Raw genomic sequence first — 19,355 nt, forward strand, 5'->3', positions numbered from 1 at the left:
CTTATTTGTAGTCGTTAGTACGACAAACAAATAATAGTAATTTAATTATAGTGCGTAGGAGTACGTACTTAAGTAGGTAATAGAAAGTAAACGTAGTGTATTTCTCATTACCCATTTAAGCCGTCTCCAGCCATTATTAGTCTCAAAGTGGGTTCCTCGTCATCGAAAATGAATTATTTATCCAAATTGTACCAAATAACGGACAATTACTAAAGTGTACGTCGTTCACATTGTTGTAATTACTAGTTTCTTCTCCTTTAACATAACTATAGCTTGGGTAAAAATTATAATAATAATAATAATGTTTTCTAAAACAAATCACAAGTTGTCATGAGATGCACCCATTTATTTAAAATAACGTAGCATTATTAAGCAAACATCACAATAGATGGCGCTATACCATACACTCTTACAACAACCCTTTAACTTAGGTTACTAAATGGTGAGTTCAAAGGACTTCAATTTTAAAAATTACATAACAAATTAAAACATCCCTTACTATCGAAAAAAGTCTCAAACGAAAGCTAGATATTGAATTAGGTATAATGTTTTATTTTAGAGAAAAAGTTTTACAAAAGAAGACTGCTTATACTGACGGTACTCTTAGGCTGCTGCATAGAAAACAACATGGACTAAAAAGTGTCGCTGATACTTGTAAAAATAGTGTATAAGTGAGTGCAGGACCCTGAAAATCTTTACTGGTCCTGAATTTATACTGTGTGTACATTAAAGATTGTCGTTTAATATGGCAAGGCACGTTATGTGACATCTCAATTTTCTCTGACACCAGAGCCAAGCATGGTCCTATGGTGTTAGCGTGCAATACTATGGACTGTGGATCTTCACGTCTTGTAACAGCAACAACAACAAAAATTTCCACACCGCATATAAGAGCCGTGGGTGCGTTATAAGGGTGACAGTCAAATTATACTATTCGATCAGATATGAATAAGGAAAAATTTAGAGGTGACCACTATTTGACTAGGACTTGGTGGGCAGTGCACAGATAGCCCATTGTGTAGCTTTGGGCTTAATAATAAACATCAAACTATTGACCAGCTACTTTCCCTCGAGTCTATTAGTTCAAAATTAGGGACGGCTTGTGCAGACCGCCCCTGATTAGCTTTGCATAAATATCAAAAAGCAAATAATCAACCCAGGTGTCAATTATTACTGTCCCTGTTTGCATCTCAGTGGATCTAAAAACTTACGATGAGTAGATATATACAGACCAATTTTAATCATGCTTCTTCATAGAGCAGCAAATAGCGTATCTTTTATAATTCTCATAAAATCGAACTTGTTAAACACTGAAACAAAACTCCTTGATGACTCTAGTGATAACACTAACAACGAATAATTACAATGGATATGTTTAATTCAGAGTATACATATAATAATTTTAAACTCTCATGGTGATGTCTCCCTCAGTGGCACAGCGGGATGTCTGCGGACTTACAACGCTAGAAACCGGGTTTCGATACCCGTGTTGTGCAGCATACAGATAGCCCATTGTGTAGCTTTGTGCTTAATTACAACCAACCAACTCTTGGTGATGTCTTCCTGTGTTTTTACTCGATCCATTTGTCACTAAAGTCTAATAGTTCGGCCATTTGACATTATTCTGATTCGTTTTCTTCACTTACTTACATTTAAATGAAAAATGAATAAGTTACTGATAAACTCGACATATTCTATTTATAATATCTTTCTATAATAACTTAGAATAATATCCAAAATAATACGACTTCAACAAAATACATTTAATATGACGGTAGTTGGCCACAGTTCATTTCAAATACTAAAGATTATTAGATTTAGCACTAACTAAAGTTACGATTCTTTAGAGATTTCTCTACACAGAATTAAATTATAAATAAAATTTTCAGTGTTCGTCAATAGTTGAATTTATTGAAAAACAAAAACTTTCAATTTCCAACGAGCCTTGAGGACTTCTTGTTGTTGTTTGTTATTAAGCTCAAAGCTACACAAAGGGCTATCTGTGATCTGCCCATCACGGGTATCGAAACCCGATTTCTAGCAGTATGTTTGTTTGTTATGGATTTCGCGCAAAGCTACACGAGGGCTATCTGCGCTAGCCGTCGCTAATTTAGCAGTGTAAGACCAGAGGAAAGGCAGCTAGTCATCACCACCCACCGCCAACTCTTTTACCAACGAATAGGTGGATTGACCGTCACATTATAACGCCCCCACGGCTGCAAGGGCGAGCATGTTTGGTGTGACAGGGATTCGAACCCGCGACCCGCAGATTGCGAGTCGAGCGCCCTAACCACCTGGTCATGCCGGGCCTAGCAGTATGAGGGTCGAGTTTTGAGGAACTGGACTGAGTGGAGTGTCTTGGACTTTCTATTATAATTTGATAAATTGTATAGTTTACACTAAAACAACGTGACACAAGAAATAAGTTGCTATAACTAAGTTGACTGTTTGGTGGGTTTAATTAACATAATTATCATAAATGGAAGCAGACATGTTCTCTGTTGCATTAAGTATTTTTTCGCCCCCGAGTGGCTCAACGGTAATTCTGCTGGCTTACAACGCTAAACGTCAGGTTACGATAGCAGGATTGGGAAAAATGCAGATAACCCATTGCACTTGACAGCAATCCAATCAAATTAACAACAACAAAAAAAAAAAAAAAAGAATGTCGTTCTTTACTTACATTAATATATATGTATATTGTGTAATTGTTACAGTTACTAAAATGAAATAATTTTCAAACACCATCCTTGCATTAGGAGAAACAATATATAGTTATGTACTCAACCTATTGGTAGAAAATATGACGAAAACTATATGTGTGTGTGTGTGTGTCACTTGCCTATTTAATTCTAATACATTTTATTAACAATATACTACGCCACCTACCAGAATCAGATGGCGTATCGCTGTTAAGGTGTTCTAGACTTGGTTTATGCGTGGCAAAGTTAGATTTCATGTCATTACATCGATGCAGACCTGTTGGATTGGCATTTTTGTTGTTTTGTGGTTGGTAATAACTATGATCAATACGAAATGATACCGATTCGCAAAGCGAAGCAGTAGATGTATCTATACACTTAACAGAACTATTTTTTTCCAAAGGCTCATAATCTAACGGATTAATACTTGATGTAGAGTGTAATCTCGGTGCTGTTGTTTTATCGTTCTCCTTTTGCTTACAATTTTCGGTGCAACGACCAGACCACATACAGTCATGTATCAGCTCCACGTTATGCCAGTCCCTAGCCTTTGTTTCCAACAGTCCTCGCCAACTACTGAAATCATCGAAATAACTCTCAAAACCTGGACACTTTTGGTATGGCAAAAAGTCACTGTCTAGAAGATCAGAGACCAGCTGCAGGCGTTCGCACGGACTAAATGGGTGTAGAGAGTCCTCATGAGAAACGTGGGCAGGTGACCGTGGAGGTGTTGGTAGTTCAAACTTTTTCCAGATGTTTTCACTCGGGACTGGTGTGTTGTAGAATTCGTTGTCAGATGAGAGACAATCTAAGCCTTCATCCGCAAGGTATGGCGTTGAACATGAATCTGAGCATCCTTTATAAAACACGTCTTTAGTTCCCATTCCGTCTGTCTGTACACTCGAGGTGCGTGGCTGATTTCCTGAGACGATGACCTCTAATCCCACTGCAACCGATGAAAAACAAATTAGAACGATAGAATATTAAACAAGATTACAATATTTATAAAATAAATTTAACTACACTATAACCTATTTATTTCTAGATTATAAAATAATTTATATAAATGGAAGAAAATATGTTGTAGGTAGTTATTCTTTCTCTTAAATATACACTATACAAAACATTACTAGTAAATTGGATTTTTTTAATATTTTAGCTATCAAAATAAATTCCATTGTTGTAAAATAGTATCAACCACACCTTTCAGTTCATCTTATGCCAATCAGGCCCCTGATGCTTTGTCAAGTAATCTGAAATGCAAATGATTGATTATTCAGTCTACGCTCGTAACTGAACATTTGCTTTTGGCAGCTGTACATTATTTACTGTTCATAACATTTTACTTTGGTATGAAATATGACCAACATCAAAATTAAGTGCAGCCTGAAGCTAATGATAAAGGCTTAAATTCAAAGTGTTAATAAAATATTGAGGTTTTCTTAAGCACTCCTCTGAAAGAGTTCTTATCAAGGCAGACCTATTGTCTGAAGTCACTTGATGGAATGAAATGTTCACATGCTTGATAGGACTGAATTTTCTAGTGAGTTTGAAAGTTTTCCATCGGATCACTGCCTTCTTCTCTAAGAAATGCGTTTATCATAGTTTAACCAGTTTATCATAGTGGGGGGTGAACGTTATCGTTCAGTATGGACAAATTCAATTGTACCAGCTCATTTAGCACATATGGTCGTAGGCTGTGGTTCCTATAATGTGTGGTGTTAATGGTATCATTCTTCTGTATTACAGAAATCACTATGTTTAACATTGCTTATTCCTGCTCACACCATTCTTCCATCAAACCTCTGTATAAAAATGGGCATTGGATTTAGTTCCACATTCTTAAGCATGAGACGACTAAATATATATACATATATATACAGCTTAGGTTAAGAGACCAATCATTTGCATCTTAGATCTCTTGACTAATCATCATATTCCATACTTAAACAATATGAACTGGAAAGGTTATTAACAATCCTTTATATCAATTGTTTTTACCTTGTCACAGGCTTAATATTACTAATTCTGATTACACTTTATTTGCATTGTACAGAATTAGACGTCTCAATAAATGTTCATGAAATCTATATTATAAAGATACTCTCACAACATCGTTACAGTCCATGCCATCACGTCTAGTCATGCTCTATTGGCGACTGAACATCTTGATAACAGCCCTAAAGCATAGTATTTTCCATTGTAATTGGCTCCGTCGTAAGGCAATCATGTCTAAAACAAACAATTCCTTTCTATAATACATGTAATGTATGATGATGACAGTTTCCCAGCACCTGTTTCGAAACCCTGATCGCATAAAAGTCCATAGAGGACTTGACCGGTATTTTTAATTATGGAATAGCATGAATACCCGTTTCATTATTCAGCTGTTTGAGGTATTTGACGGGTTGAACGGAAGGTATGACTGGAAGCCTTATTTTGGTGAATCCATACGCTGTTGGCCTAACTTCCAGAGATCCTTCTTGATTATGTTGCGTATACTGTTGTCTGCGTTACAAGGCTCGTTTTTATCATTGAACTTTGTGTTCATGGATTCTCACCCATTACAAAAATATTGGGATATGACTTCTTGCAGGTCTTTTTCTGGATGATCTTAGTGTCTCAAGTGGATCCATATTCCTTTGTATTCTAATGCCACTAAACACAAATGATAAGTGTATTAATATTTAGCGTTGGAAATAACTGTTACGTACCCCTTTCCAAAGGCGACCCAATTTTCGGTGCCATAAAACTATCTACAAAAAGCCAAGCAATATCAAAATGTAATTCTAATACATCTTGTTCCATCGCAATTTTATAATGGCTGTGATTGTCACGTGATTTGCTGACTTGCATATTCATAATCGTTTTAATATAACGTACTCAACCCTGTAGACAAGGAAATGAGAACCTAAACACTCTCTTGATAAAGTTGCTGAATAAGACTAGTTTGTTTTTATATTCAATAACAAAAAGTCGCTTTTCTTTTAACAAACTATTTTACAACATTTTTTAATAATATTTATTTAACAGGAATGGAAAATGTTTTTAATGCTATCGCGATAACAACCACAAGTCAAAGCCCTATAAAACAAACTATTATTCATTTTTTAAATGCACATCTTTTGGATAAATTCGCAATTATCGTGCGTTTCTTTATGTTTCAATATACAATATCAATACCATGGTTAAATCAGTGTAATATGCATTTGTACAGTATATAAAATACTGTATACAAACTTGTAGAAGCGTAGACTGCTCAATGAATTCTACATAATAATATATTGTTGTAAGCTGCGTTTTTAATATTTTAAATTCGACGTTTGTTGCTAGAGGGCAAATTTCATGATGTAATCTTGAAATTTCATGAAAGTTTGGAATCTTGAAGTTTCACATAGCAAGTAGAAACGACGTAATAATGAAGACGCCAGTCAGTGAATTACAAAATAAGTGAAGTATTCAGTTAGTCAATAAATGGATCAGTTCAGTGCCAGTTAGTGAGTTATTAAGTTATCTGATTCAATTAGTAAGCTAAACAGCGTGAGGAAATTTTTCAAGTAAGTGTATTGGTGAGTTAGGCATACAATTAGTCCCAGAATTTCTGTTCAAATATTGTTTGTAAAACTGGACATACGAATGAAAGTAGCCTGTAACAAACGTTAAAGAAATAAATTAATTTGTTATCGTTATGTGGATTGGACTTGGTATTATTTTTACCAAATAATCCATCCAACAAAAATATTTACACCAACCAAACGGTTTTCTCAGTCCAAAGTTATTCATAATATAACATATAGAAACTACTATGATTCAGTTTCGTATATGCCTTTTTTACCTAAAACAAAAAATAAATAAATGTGTTCAGTAAAAAACAACAAAAACCGATGTAGAATATAAAATAATATGACAATATTTTATCGAATACCACAGTTTCTGTAAAATGGTGTGTCAATATGTTTGTTATTTTATATCTACACAGACTCAGGTGATACACACTCATAATAATCAGTACAAATGACATTTCTTTTGGGCGTTTACTTTAAAAAACTGTTATGGGCTAGTGTTAATTCTCTTTTGGACAGTTAATCCGCAAAAAAACAAGTTTCTTAAAAATATTTCATATAAAAAAGATATATACACAGTTCTTCATGAATATGTTAATTACAGTTATTTTGCGTTTAGGATATTCTAAGAAAAAGGTAAGTTTTCCTGTGGTACGTTTTATATAATTAGTATGAAAGCGAAAACGTTTGTATAGATCATCGAACCTGTGCACCAGCTTCCCAAAGTTCTAGGTAAGACAACGTGGTCTCTAACTTAACGGTGAAACTACAAAAGTGTCATTCCATCTCATGCTCACCATGGAAACTAGAAGGGCTCCACTCACACACGTACTCGCTACTCTACGACGGTTTAGTCGTGAAGAGTTTCAATGTTTTTACAAAAAAATCAAATAAAGAGACAGCCGAAGAAGAGAAGTTATATCTCAAGCAAACTATGTATGCTATAAACTATTTTATTATTTCATTATTAATAGTAGCGAAAGGAATGAAATTGTTAATTCTTTAATTAAAACATTTACAAAATAACTGAATTGTTGCGCAATTAGCAACCAACAATATCAAATCAGTACAACTATGGTAAACCAAAATATTACTTGAATTTATATAGGATTTGGCTACTTATAACAGTAAATGTGTCCTGAGAGTATTTACTTTGTAGATCAAATGAGCAAACATTAATAGAATGACAGTCTACAGCTTCTTATTAAGAAATTTTAGAAAACATAGGTTAAAATTTCGTATAAAATACCTGGACCTTTACAACATGTCAAAATAAGTATGTTATGGATATGTGATAACATATAACTATACAAATTGATTGAATTAATATATCGTATTTTTCTGCATCCTCTACGGCAAAGTAACACAAAGCTACACGTACAAACAAAATATGTTAGCAAACATTCCTCGTGAAACGTTAATTTCTATAGCTCTTACATACCTTACAACTGATGTCAGACGTACGCACCATAAGTCCATTAATCTTACTACACATACAATTACGAGACTAAAACACGAAAGACCGAGCATAGTTTTACCGGCTACAGTGTTTAGAACGTCAATACAATCGCGAAAATTTGAGCCACAATGTATTCTTCCGCAGAGTTCCTGAGCACAGTAATTTCAGCACAAACTGTTTTGGCGGTGTAAATAAAAAGGAAAAGATAGCGTTTATTACAAATATATTAAAATATATGATCCAAGCTTTAATTATAAAGTTATTAAGGAACTATGTTTTCACATGGATTTATACAATCTTTGAAACGACTACTTTGGTTTGGCGCCTTTCTGGGTAAAGCGGGGATCTCTTCAGCCAATCAATACGTACATTTCAAACACACTAGAAAGTGCTTTAAGAACATCACGTGGATGTGACATGAAACTCAAACTGTTGAAACTCATAAAAACTGTATCTCTTTCATGTTTCGAAAAACATTAAAATTGTTATTGCGTACTATCAGTATTTTTGGACAAAATAAGAAAAATATATTAGAGTACGGCAGATTGTAAAATATGCATATTGACATAAACACATGAAATAATACAGTTTACAGTCGTTTTATATATATTGAAAAGTACCTTTGAATGTTCTGTATATATCTGAATGAATTAAAAAGTCGTTTATTTCTAGTATTAAATGCATTTATTTGATTTTTGGGGGGAAATACGACGAATTATTTCAATACTGTTGCAACTCTCAAGTACATTACCTTAAACTATTTTGAGCATCATGATAATAAAATTATGGAAAGACCAGCGATGACAGACCGTGACCTATGGGTGATTGTTATGTCCTTCCACTGCCCAACTCGAGAACTGCAATAGTACCGTACACTAACTTTAGGTTCATCTTGTGGTTCTTTGTGTATAGTCTTTGGTTGACGACACAACGGGGGAAATAAAGAAAATATATTATTATCTATGAGAAGAATGACATGTTTTATCGTATGTTTGTCTAGCGTAGTAACAAAATATGCTTCTTAATAATAGTTACGTAATCAATGCTTAATTAATTATACACAATCGGTCTTAGAAACGAATAAATTACTTTATTGCAATGATATAAAATAATATTAATAATGTTTGTATGAATCATAGTTTATAAGCAAAAGTAATATATCTGAATAGATAAATATTTTGCAAATTAAATGTAAAACGATAATTAAAAATACATCAACACGTGTCATCGGTCTCAATCCTTTTTAGGACAAATTAACTATACAGTGTATTACCTTTTAATGTCAGATGTATGTTACTCCTATCATTGGTCTCAATCCTTTTTAGGACAAATTAACTATACAGTGTATTACCTTTTAATGTCAGATGTCTGTTACTCCTATCATCGGTCTCAATCCTTTTTAGAACAAATTAACTATACAGTGTATTACCTTTTAATGTCAGATGTCTGTTACTCCTATAAGAAGATTGATTAAGTGGGAAGAGTATATTTTTAAGAAATGAAAACGTAATAACAGCAAGCACAAAAACGTTTTACCCTCGATGTTACAGTGATACATTCTCATGTCTCAGTAGTACAATTCAAAACACTACATTTTTATATAAGAACATCTTTTCAGAGGAATCGAACCCCTGATTTTAGCGTTGTAAATCCACAGATTTACCGCTGTACCATCGTGGGATCTGCAGCTTGGGCACTTTTTTTTTCATATTTCAAAAAATTGTAGATTTAGTATTTCCTGTTATCGTTGAAGTTTGTGAAAATTTTGGCGTGGAAATCATTGATTGCAAAAGGACACCCAATAACGTTAAAACATAATATAGTTAAATCCGTTTTCTTACCTCATTCCCAAAATTGCATTAAACTTAAGAATAATAAAAATTTGTTTACTGAATGATACACACTAGTATATATTTACTAATTTTAAACAGTATAAATGATAGAAAAGTACGTTGATTTGTAAGGGGTGTTGATATATTTATTTGACGGAGTAAGAGTTGTATTATTGTAATTTTGTCCAAAGTGCTATCAATTTAATATTTGAAATATGCACACTTCCGTGCGTATGTTTGAATGATTTTCATCATAAAAGTGAAAGTTAAGCTGTGTTTCTCAGTGCCATACTTTTCATGCTCATCACACTGTTATACGAAGACAATAGTGTACTATAACGACAGGAACAGCCATGAGTTTTATATGTTTGTATTCATATTAACATCATATTAGCAAGTTATGCAGTTAATTTGAAAATTTGATAATCTAATGAATCTGTGAACACCACTGGACAATATTTAACCGCTTAAACTCTCTTATAGTAATGTATTGAAATATCACGTTATAGCAATGCCTTAAAATGTCATGTTGCAAATGGGTCAGAGTGTAAAACCTTGCCTGATTTGGAAACAGCAAAACACACAACTCGAATTAAAAACTGTATTATTATATGGATGTTTTCACATTTCCATAGTTAACTAATGATATATATTTAATTAAAAACTTCATAGCATGGAGATTAAGTCTTACAGCATCATTATTTAATTTGTTTCTTCGCTGTTTTGTATTATCATACATTAGGAAAGTAACCCGAGCCAGGAGTGGCATTTGTTTCGTTACGATCACGACGGGAATGGCGGGAAGACTTAAGTTTGCTGGCAGTATCCAAAAGAAACATTGAAATGCGTAAAACTGAGAAAATTGTTAAATTAAGGTTGTTGTTGTTGTTTAAATTCCTCTAGAGCATATATAATTAAGAACCTATAAAATTTCTCGGTGATCTGACGTCGGGAAGTTGGAGTATAATTTCGTTACGGACATACCCAGAGATCAAGCCGCTCTATAGTGTAAATGTTTCCTCTTTTCACATTATGTGTTTGACGCTATGTTTTTGGAAATTGACGTTGTAGAAGGTGATAGATAATCTTGTAACTATAGTTACCGGAAATCGGGCTTTGCTTCCCCTGATTATAAGACTTGGATCTGCGAAAACAAGAATCAAATATAACACCAGAGAGTAAAAAGTATTAAAGTACAAACGTATCATCACAGAGAGAAAGCGATAATGGATGTGATTTTTTTTCTAACATATCAGATGTTATATTTTTTTAGGTGACCGGTAATTTTACTCCCAGTATTTTCACTCCCCATGTATTTCACTTCTTGTAAATTCACTCCTTGTAATAATTTATTGATGTCCATTAATAATCAACAATAAAAGTAACATTTATTAAAAATTGTTAAAAATGATGCAAGTTATGAGCTATTCCTCGTAAAAAGTCCATCTTGTTTCCTGGATTATATGTAGGAAGAAGTACTTAGGTTAGGTTATGGAATACTAAAGCTTACCTAAGTTTTCCTTCTTACATATAATCCAGTTTTAGTATTCCATTACCTAACCTAAGTTTTCCTTCTTACATATAATCCAGTTTTAGTATTCCATAACCTAACCTAAGTTTTCTTTCTTACATATAATCCAGGTAATGGAATACTGAAACTGGATTATATCTAGCAAGAAAAACTTAGGTTAGGTTATGAAATACTAAAACATATTTTTTGACATTATCAAATTATCACATGGAGTGAATTTAGAACGAGTGAAATGCATGAGGAGGGAAATTACCGGGAGTCATAATACTGGGAGTCAAGATACCGGGAGTGAATTCTCCTACAACCGTTTTTTTAGTCTTATTGTTAGGTCATTTAAGCATTAACTCATCACATATTTTCCCCAAAAAATATTCATTTAACAGATATTTGAGTAAGAAAGCACATTATGATAATAACATAGCGATTTATAAGGAAGAGTTTTATTGATGGTGGAACATCCTGAACATTGATCTGTCTACTTCAGGTATGATCAGCACAAAGCAATACAGGGTTTATTTAAAGTTACAAAGACTAAAGACACAAAGATTGAATGTGACGGAAATTATGTCAGCATGTAATATGTTTCTCCGACAACATAAGTCTTCTTTATATTTATAAATCGTTGTTTGCCAACCTTTTATACTTTAACATATGATAAATGATTGTTTAAGCGATCGTTTTATCGACTTTATCCGATTTTTGATTGTATGGCTGCTCATAATTATCAAATGTCGTTCTAAATATTAGGGGATTATTATAAAGACAATAAATATGCTATGATGGATAATATCAATTCTTGATTAACATTTACTTGCTCATATATGATATGTCACCTTGTTATATTTATCATTGCAAGTCAACTTATACACTCAAGTTTAGACATGTTCCATATCTATTTAAAATCATATTAAAATATTATGCTGATAACAATAAACTCCTTCATAAAATAAAATTCCATGTGTGTGTTGTAAGCGTAGCAAACTATATTTCGCTAAAAAAGATAGTGAAGTTTGTTTGTTGTGAATTTCGCGCAAAACTACACGAGGGTTATCTGCGTTAGCCGTCCCTTACTTAGCAGTGAAAAAATAGAGGGAGGGCAGTTATTCATCACCACCTACCGCTAACTCTTGGGCTTCTCTTTTACCAACGAAGAGTGGGATTGGCCATCACATTATCACGCACCTACTGCTGAAAGAGCGAGTAGGTTTGGTGGGACGGGAATTCGAACCCGCAAATTGCGAGTCGAGCGCCCTACCCACCTAGCAATGCCAGGATGTTAGTGAAAAACCACAATAAGTGTAATAAACTATCAGAAGACTTGACATTTTAGAAATCGGTTTTGTGCGTCCTCTTTACTCTCACGTTGTCTTTTGTGCGTCCTCTTTACTCTCACGTTGTCTTTTGTGCGTCCTCTTTACTCTCACGTTCTCTTTTGAAGCTGTACATATTTTAAGTAAGATCTTCGACTGTACGAGAGTTAGTTAGACCACCGATACTTTTTTTTTCTCATTAGAGTTTTTCTACCAAAATCAGTAAGTTTTTCTGAAACCTTCTAAGACTGACTTAAACCTATTTTTGTTTATTTTTAATGCTTGATTTGTTAAAGTATAACCACTTCGTTTTTTGTTTTTTTTTCTGAAGAGTAGAACGTTTCTGTCTCAGACATAAATTTGGTCATTTTTCTGCATACGTATCAACAGCTGGTAAATCACGTGCTATCTTTGTTTCACAGTTATAGTATTAGTGTCGTTACTGTATATCCGTTACACATATAATACGAAGGTGAAATCATATCCAGCTTATTGACCATCTGGTCTTCTGAATCACTATACTTTAACTGAGAGGATTTAAAACTTAATCGTTGTTTATGTGTCAATATAATACGTTTGGAACGGACCAAATGTATATTCGATGATAAACAACTCACAATAAAAACAGAAAAGCGTCGTATACAAGAGTTTATTTTAAGTGATATGTGTAAGAACGAGCTTAAAATCTGCACTAGGTTATTGATTTTGGTTGATGATACGAGTATACAAGTTTTATTTAAACTTAATATCTTCATTCGTTTTGAATGTAAACGCCAAATGATGATGAAAAGAGAATCTTCACGTGCAAACGTTTTATGACAGTTGTGTAACAGTAACACTTTCAATATGTCAGCCAGCATTCAACTATGAATTATACACTCGGAAAAGATTTGTTTTATTTTTCTCACTAACATATAGGTTAGCAACTGACCAAAACGCCGACGAAGTAAACGTATATCTTTATAAATTTCCTAAACAAGTTTCCAAAACAGTCTAGGAAAAAAGAACAGAAAATGTATTATAAAAACACCGTAAAACTGAACTATTAACATTCGTACAAGCAAATATATCTATACTTAATGCATTGAACTTAAGATTCTTTTTTTTCATATAATACATTTATAAAATATGTTTTTCTACCTATGAACAACATGATTGATTTTGTTCTTTTAGTACTGCTTCTTACATCATAAATTGGTGAAGGAAAAACCCACCATGCATTCTATATTGAAATTAAAATGTGCCCATTCATACTGTCAGTTAAACACTGTCGTATCCCAGCCAGCCTGATGAGCCCTTGTATAAGGCGAAAGGCCTAGTCGGCACTGGATACGGCAAATGTGGTGGGGTTGACATATTATAACATGTTCTGTTTTGCCTTCATTCATGAGTTCATAGAAATGGTAATGTAATTTTCTCCCGTTGACGCTGTGGTTGCTTGAACAGCTCCGGGAACAAAAATACTACCTTGCTGGTTCGCTAGTTCTTGTGAATGATTGTAATTAAATTATAAATAATAATAATATTAAGTATAAATAAACAAATAAATAACTGGTATTAAAATAAAAATAAAATAAACAATGTTGTATTATTAATTCTTACCGCAAAAATATGACTGAAAAATTTATAATAATTACAGTTCACTTGCTTAGCAATCTGGTTCACACCTTAACATTAATTGTTCAAGAAGATTAATGATATTCACACCTTAACATTAATTGTTCAAGAAAATTAATGATATTCACACCTTAACATTAGTTGTTCAAGAAGATTAATGATATTCACACCTTAACATTAATTGTTCAAGAAGATTAATGATAGTCACACCTTAACATTAGTTGTTCAAGAAAATTAATGGTATATGTGCCTTGATCACAACTCTGTCTTTCGTATCCTAGTGGCATAGCGGTTTGTCTGTGAACTTACAATGCTAGAAATAGGGTTTCAATACCCGTGATAGGCAGAACACTTATAGCCCTTTGTGTAGCTTTGTGCTTGACTACAAACAAACAAACAATCGTATCCTAGCCGGCCAGGTAAGCCTTGGTAATAACGAAAGGCCTCGTCGGCACTGCTTATGTGACATGCAGTGGGATTGACATTTTATAACATATTCTTCCTTGCTTCGACTCATGAGTGTTTAGAATTGCGAGCTTAGTATGAGCCATGGATATGTAACGACCGCGTAAGCCTGATAGTCTGAACAATCGGGTTACTAAACAATGGGCCAATCAGAAAATTTTACAAACGAAGATATGATTGGCGAAAAAAGCTAAAAGTAACATTGGAATCATTTTGTTGTGTGTGTCTTACTTGGATTAGATTGAATGTTTTTATTAAAAAGATCGGATGATAGCTAGAATGATTTAAGTGCTGTTTTAACGAAGCATTTACTACTTGGACATTCGTCAACAGTGTGTTCTCGAGCTTCCTGGGCTTCGTTGGCGAACTTTGGTTTCCTAAAATTTAAATTTCAGTTTTTAAAAAAAATCTCATCCAATTTTTTGTTAAGTTAGCCTTAAATTGAAATAAAGGTTTCAATGCAATTCAGAAGATATACATGACCAAACATATTGTAAAGCTTCGAATATGTGTACTTAGTCTAAATAATATATGTAAATATGCACAGAACTGCAAATAAGAGTTGAACTAATATATTTACACTATCAGAAAATGACAATATCCGGAAAGTCACTTGAAATCATTTTCTGTTACCTAAATTCCGTTAGTGAGACATTCAGGCGTATTTTGACAACGAATATTCTACAAAGTGTCCATCACCAGCATAAAAAAGGCTTTTACTATAGATATTATCACGTATACACAGCCAATCTCTGTCTGAAAGCCATTTTTGTATTTTACTATTCATCTTTAACATGAAAATATTAAGAAATGTCATTTGATATGAATACAGAAGGTTGATCGCACTTTTTAAAAACGATTTGCATATAGACGCTGTCATTGGCGCCGTGGGAGGCACGATTGCCACTTATATATTCCATCCACAGTGATTTTCCAACCATTCCACAAGGCAGTGCCGCCAGTGTGATTTGTCGCAGCCTTTTTTGTTTCAGGAAAGATATTTCACAGCGAACTTGTTAAACGAATAATGGCTGCAAACACGACATTTCGAAGAAGTGAGCCTTTAATGTTATTGATGCAAGCAGAAAAATTCACTTCCAGTCCATTCTGGAGTAACTCATGATGAAGCTAGGCATATCTACAGGTACCGTTAACAAGATAATAAAAAAAAGAATTGATTTAAAGTTGTGGAAATCTCACAAATCAAAAGTTTTCAAGCTTTGAAATCAACAGCTCCTTTCATAGGAAGGATAGCTGAAAAACCTGAATATCAAAAATCCAGTTCGACAGCATACCCGTCAAATATTCCCATATGACTTCAGTGAACTTTTGTGTCTGTGAAATATTTTAACGTGGTCTTAAAAGCCGATATTCACATATAATGAAGCATGTGTGGGAAGTTTGCTAAAATATGTGGTGTGAAATTAATCTCGACGTCCTTCGTAGAAGCTTGTTTCTACGAAAATGTCGACGTCAGGCAATCATACACACATATAGATAGATAGTGCGTATTAATTTCTGTCAGAATGAGTACGATAGAAAATAGAGGGAGCGTGAAAAAGTGAGAACTGAAAGTTGTTCATATGAAATGAGATTAATGTTCAGTTACGTCGTAGGTTTTTGTACGTTTTCTCATAAAGAAGTCGTTCTTAACACTGAAAATTAGCATCATTACGATTTTTAAATACATGGCAAGACAGTCCACTAATTATCTGTTACATTCCTTCAGCAGTTCTTATTATGCACATATTTTGAAGAAGGTGTGCGTAATTCTTCTTCATATATGCAATTTCTAAGCAAATAAAATAATATTCTATGGAGTGTAATACATAATGTAAAATTGTACATGTTGAGTGAGAAGGAAATAATAACATCACTTACTTTGTTTACATTACGCACAGAAATACGCACAATCTTATAAACTGAATATTTTAAAGCAACGAATAAAACCTTTCAAAATACTACCTGATTAGGAACAAAAAATATACAATATGGATAGTATTAACTACCCTCTTTCTCAGCAGGACAGGTTGAGTGACCGGGTAGATTTTTGTTTTTAAATTTTGAAACTCGTATGTATGAATGAGCACACTTCCATCTCGTACTGTTATCACTTGGATAAAACAAGCTAAACAGGATAATTAACCAGAATGTGAAGTAAGAATGATAACGCGTGCTGAGGGTTAGATGTTGCAGCACTACGAGAGAATGTATATTAGCACTTCATAACGACAAACCCACATTATAACATTATCAAGTTTTTCGTTACCCAGTATATTAGCACTAACTCACATGCCAGAATAAATGTTACCGTTTTGATATCTAACAAACACTGAAGAATAAGACAGTAGTTTGTAAGACATACTATAAAGTAGGTTTTACGATAAAGAAAATCATGAAACGATTTAACTGGGGGGGGGGGGGACGTAAACCATGTATTCCCGTACTGTTAATATTTCTTCGGAACGACTTTAATCCCAACTAGTTTGAGAGTCGGTAATTTGTAGAAGCCAAAATTTTTTACAACCATTTAGAACTCGAACTTGCGACCTTCCCTTTGCGAGTCGGGCACCCTAACCACCAAGTTCGGTCCCTGGTTTTCCTACTACAACTTCATGAAGAACTCGCATACAGTGTAGATTCAGTTTAGTGGTTATTATTTCTAAATAAATAGATTGATACGTCTAAATTTCAGTAGTTCGTAGCGAATAGCTAACTATAAACAGATATGTTATATTAATATATATTTGTCTGTGTGCATGTATAAATTCCTCCCTGATTTCGTGATAATGATACGTCTTCCTTTTTTTTTTCAGGTTACACAAGAATTGGGAAAGAAATGTAGAAAAATGGTTTCTTTGTTTGAAATTAAGCACAAAGCTACGCGAAGGGCTATCTGTGCGCTGCCCATCACGGGTATAGAAACCAGCTTTATAGCGTTGTAAGTCCGTAGAAATACCGCTGTGCCACTGTGCACAGATCTGAATGGCACAGCGGTATGTCTGCGGACTTACGACGGTAGAAACCAGGTTTCGATACCCGCGTTGGGCAGAGCACAGATAGCCTATGGTGTAGCTTTGTGCTTAACTTCAAACAAACAAACAAATTATAAAAATGGAAGAGATAATAACAAATGACCTATTATGGATCTTACTTATCACCTTTTTTATGCATTGGTTCTATAAAAACGAAACAAAGTTTTAATTTAAGAGAGCATCACGTTGATGTTTTTAAACCATATCTTATTAATTTGCATCCAATGTAATTTGTAAGAAGGAATCAGATAACAGTGAATATGAAATTATAAACTAAAAGAATCGTGGAAAGTTGTCTTTATTGTTCCTGAGATGGTTGGTTGATAAAACCGAAATAAGTGTTTATGTTTGTTTGTTTGGAATTTCACGCAGAACTACTTGAGGAATATCCGCACTAAGCCGTCCCTAATTTAGCAGTGGAAGTCTAGAAAGAAGGCAGCTAGTTAGCACCACCCACCGCCATTTCTTAGGCTGCTCTTTACTGACGAATAGTGAATTTGACCGTCACGTTATAACGCCCCTCACGGCTGTAAAAGCAAGCATGTTCGGCGACGGAATTCGATCCCGCAACAGTAAGATTGTGATCGAATGCCTCTACCACTAGCTTACACCAGGCTATCTAGTTATAAGGAACTGGGAGATTTATCACAATAAACAATGTCTTCAATAGCTCTCGTGATTTGTTCAACATCAGATGTCACGAAGAGAAGTTTTTATGGCCGAATGAATCACACCTGAACGCCACACTTAAGAAGTGTAAAACAATCTTCAATGAATTATTTTCTGTAATTTTGTATGCGGTTCAAAAACTTTTTACCTCTTTGCTCTAAAGCCAAAATAATTATCCAAAACATGCTTAAAATTACAATAAACAACAATCCAGATATTATAAAATATTATAATAACTTTATCGTTAAATGAAAATTAATGTGGCTGCTTGGGATGTTGATCAATGCATTGATATTTTATACGTGAGAGAATACAGAGGGCTGTGTAACTTATATTAAAATGATTTTGAATATATAAATCACAAATCAGCAAATCACATGATAACCGCAGTTATAAGTTACGGTGAAATATAATGTATTACAACAACCTATTTGACACTGTTTGACTGATGAAAACAATGCGATAGCACTAAACATTTACCGGTTTTAAGGAAAGTATGTAACATCCCTTCCCTACGCAAGACATTCATATATTCAGATCATAAAGATGTGCTCAGATCGGGAGTCAGAATTTACAAGATGGCGATATCCTTTGTACTTAATGGCATATGAGTCTAACACACCATTGGGAAGTATCAAGGGAAAACACCTATTGAATTAAATGGGCTATATAGCCATAATACGTGACTGCCAAATGGTTTTTACATCTTTCAATATTATTAGTTTGATTTAAAGAAGTTTTACCTAGAATTATTTTTAATTTACTCTCAGTATGAAACTTACGATCCAATAAATCAATGAAAATCATCTATCCTTTTGCAAACTGCACACAACAAAATGTCTTAATATGATTTTATTTCAGAATTAACGATTTATTCGTCCTTTTCTTTTGATATCGAAAGTGTAATAACTAATAGGCAGAGTCAGGCGTGTGCTTCAGTTGTCCAGAAAGGAGGAAGGAGAAGCCACAGACAACTAATCGAGAAGAGACGCGTAGAACCTGGAGATGAGGAAGTTCTCTGGATATATGTCGTACGGGTGATATAGTGTGTGAATACACATGAAAGCCGTAAACATACTGCTTGGCTACAAGTTCTTCAAATACCTATAGAATGATAGGTTTCTTTTTTGTAAGTGTAAAACACTTAAATATACCTCACTACTATAAAGGCT

The 19,355-nt window shown here is 33.8% G+C and overlaps 1 protein-coding gene across 2 annotated transcripts in view; it reads right to left on the bottom strand.

Annotated features, from left to right (window-relative positions):
• LOC106474333 (transcriptional regulator Myc-A-like) overlaps positions 1-7,777 on the bottom strand; it is a 9,579-nt gene extending 1,802 nt beyond the window's left edge. The window contains exons 1-2 of one of the 2 annotated variants that reach the window (XM_013935024.2): positions 7,707-7,777; positions 2,890-3,648 (exon numbers count right to left, since the gene is read on the bottom strand). In XM_013935024.2, the coding sequence (XP_013790478.1) occupies positions 2,890-3,586 (697 nt within the window). In that variant the 5' untranslated portion in view covers positions 3,587-3,648; positions 7,707-7,777. Of the gene's footprint in view, positions 1-2,889; positions 3,653-7,706 lie in introns of those variants that run through there. The other variant, XM_022402641.1, reaches the window with a different exon arrangement.
• Positions 7,778-19,355: the final 11,578 nt, after the last annotated feature.

The sequence above is a fragment of the Limulus polyphemus genome, unplaced genomic scaffold (assembly GCF_000517525.1).
Source record: "Limulus polyphemus unplaced genomic scaffold, Limulus_polyphemus-2.1.2 Scaffold7084, whole genome shotgun sequence".
NCBI lineage: Eukaryota > Metazoa > Arthropoda > Merostomata > Xiphosura > Limulidae > Limulus > Limulus polyphemus.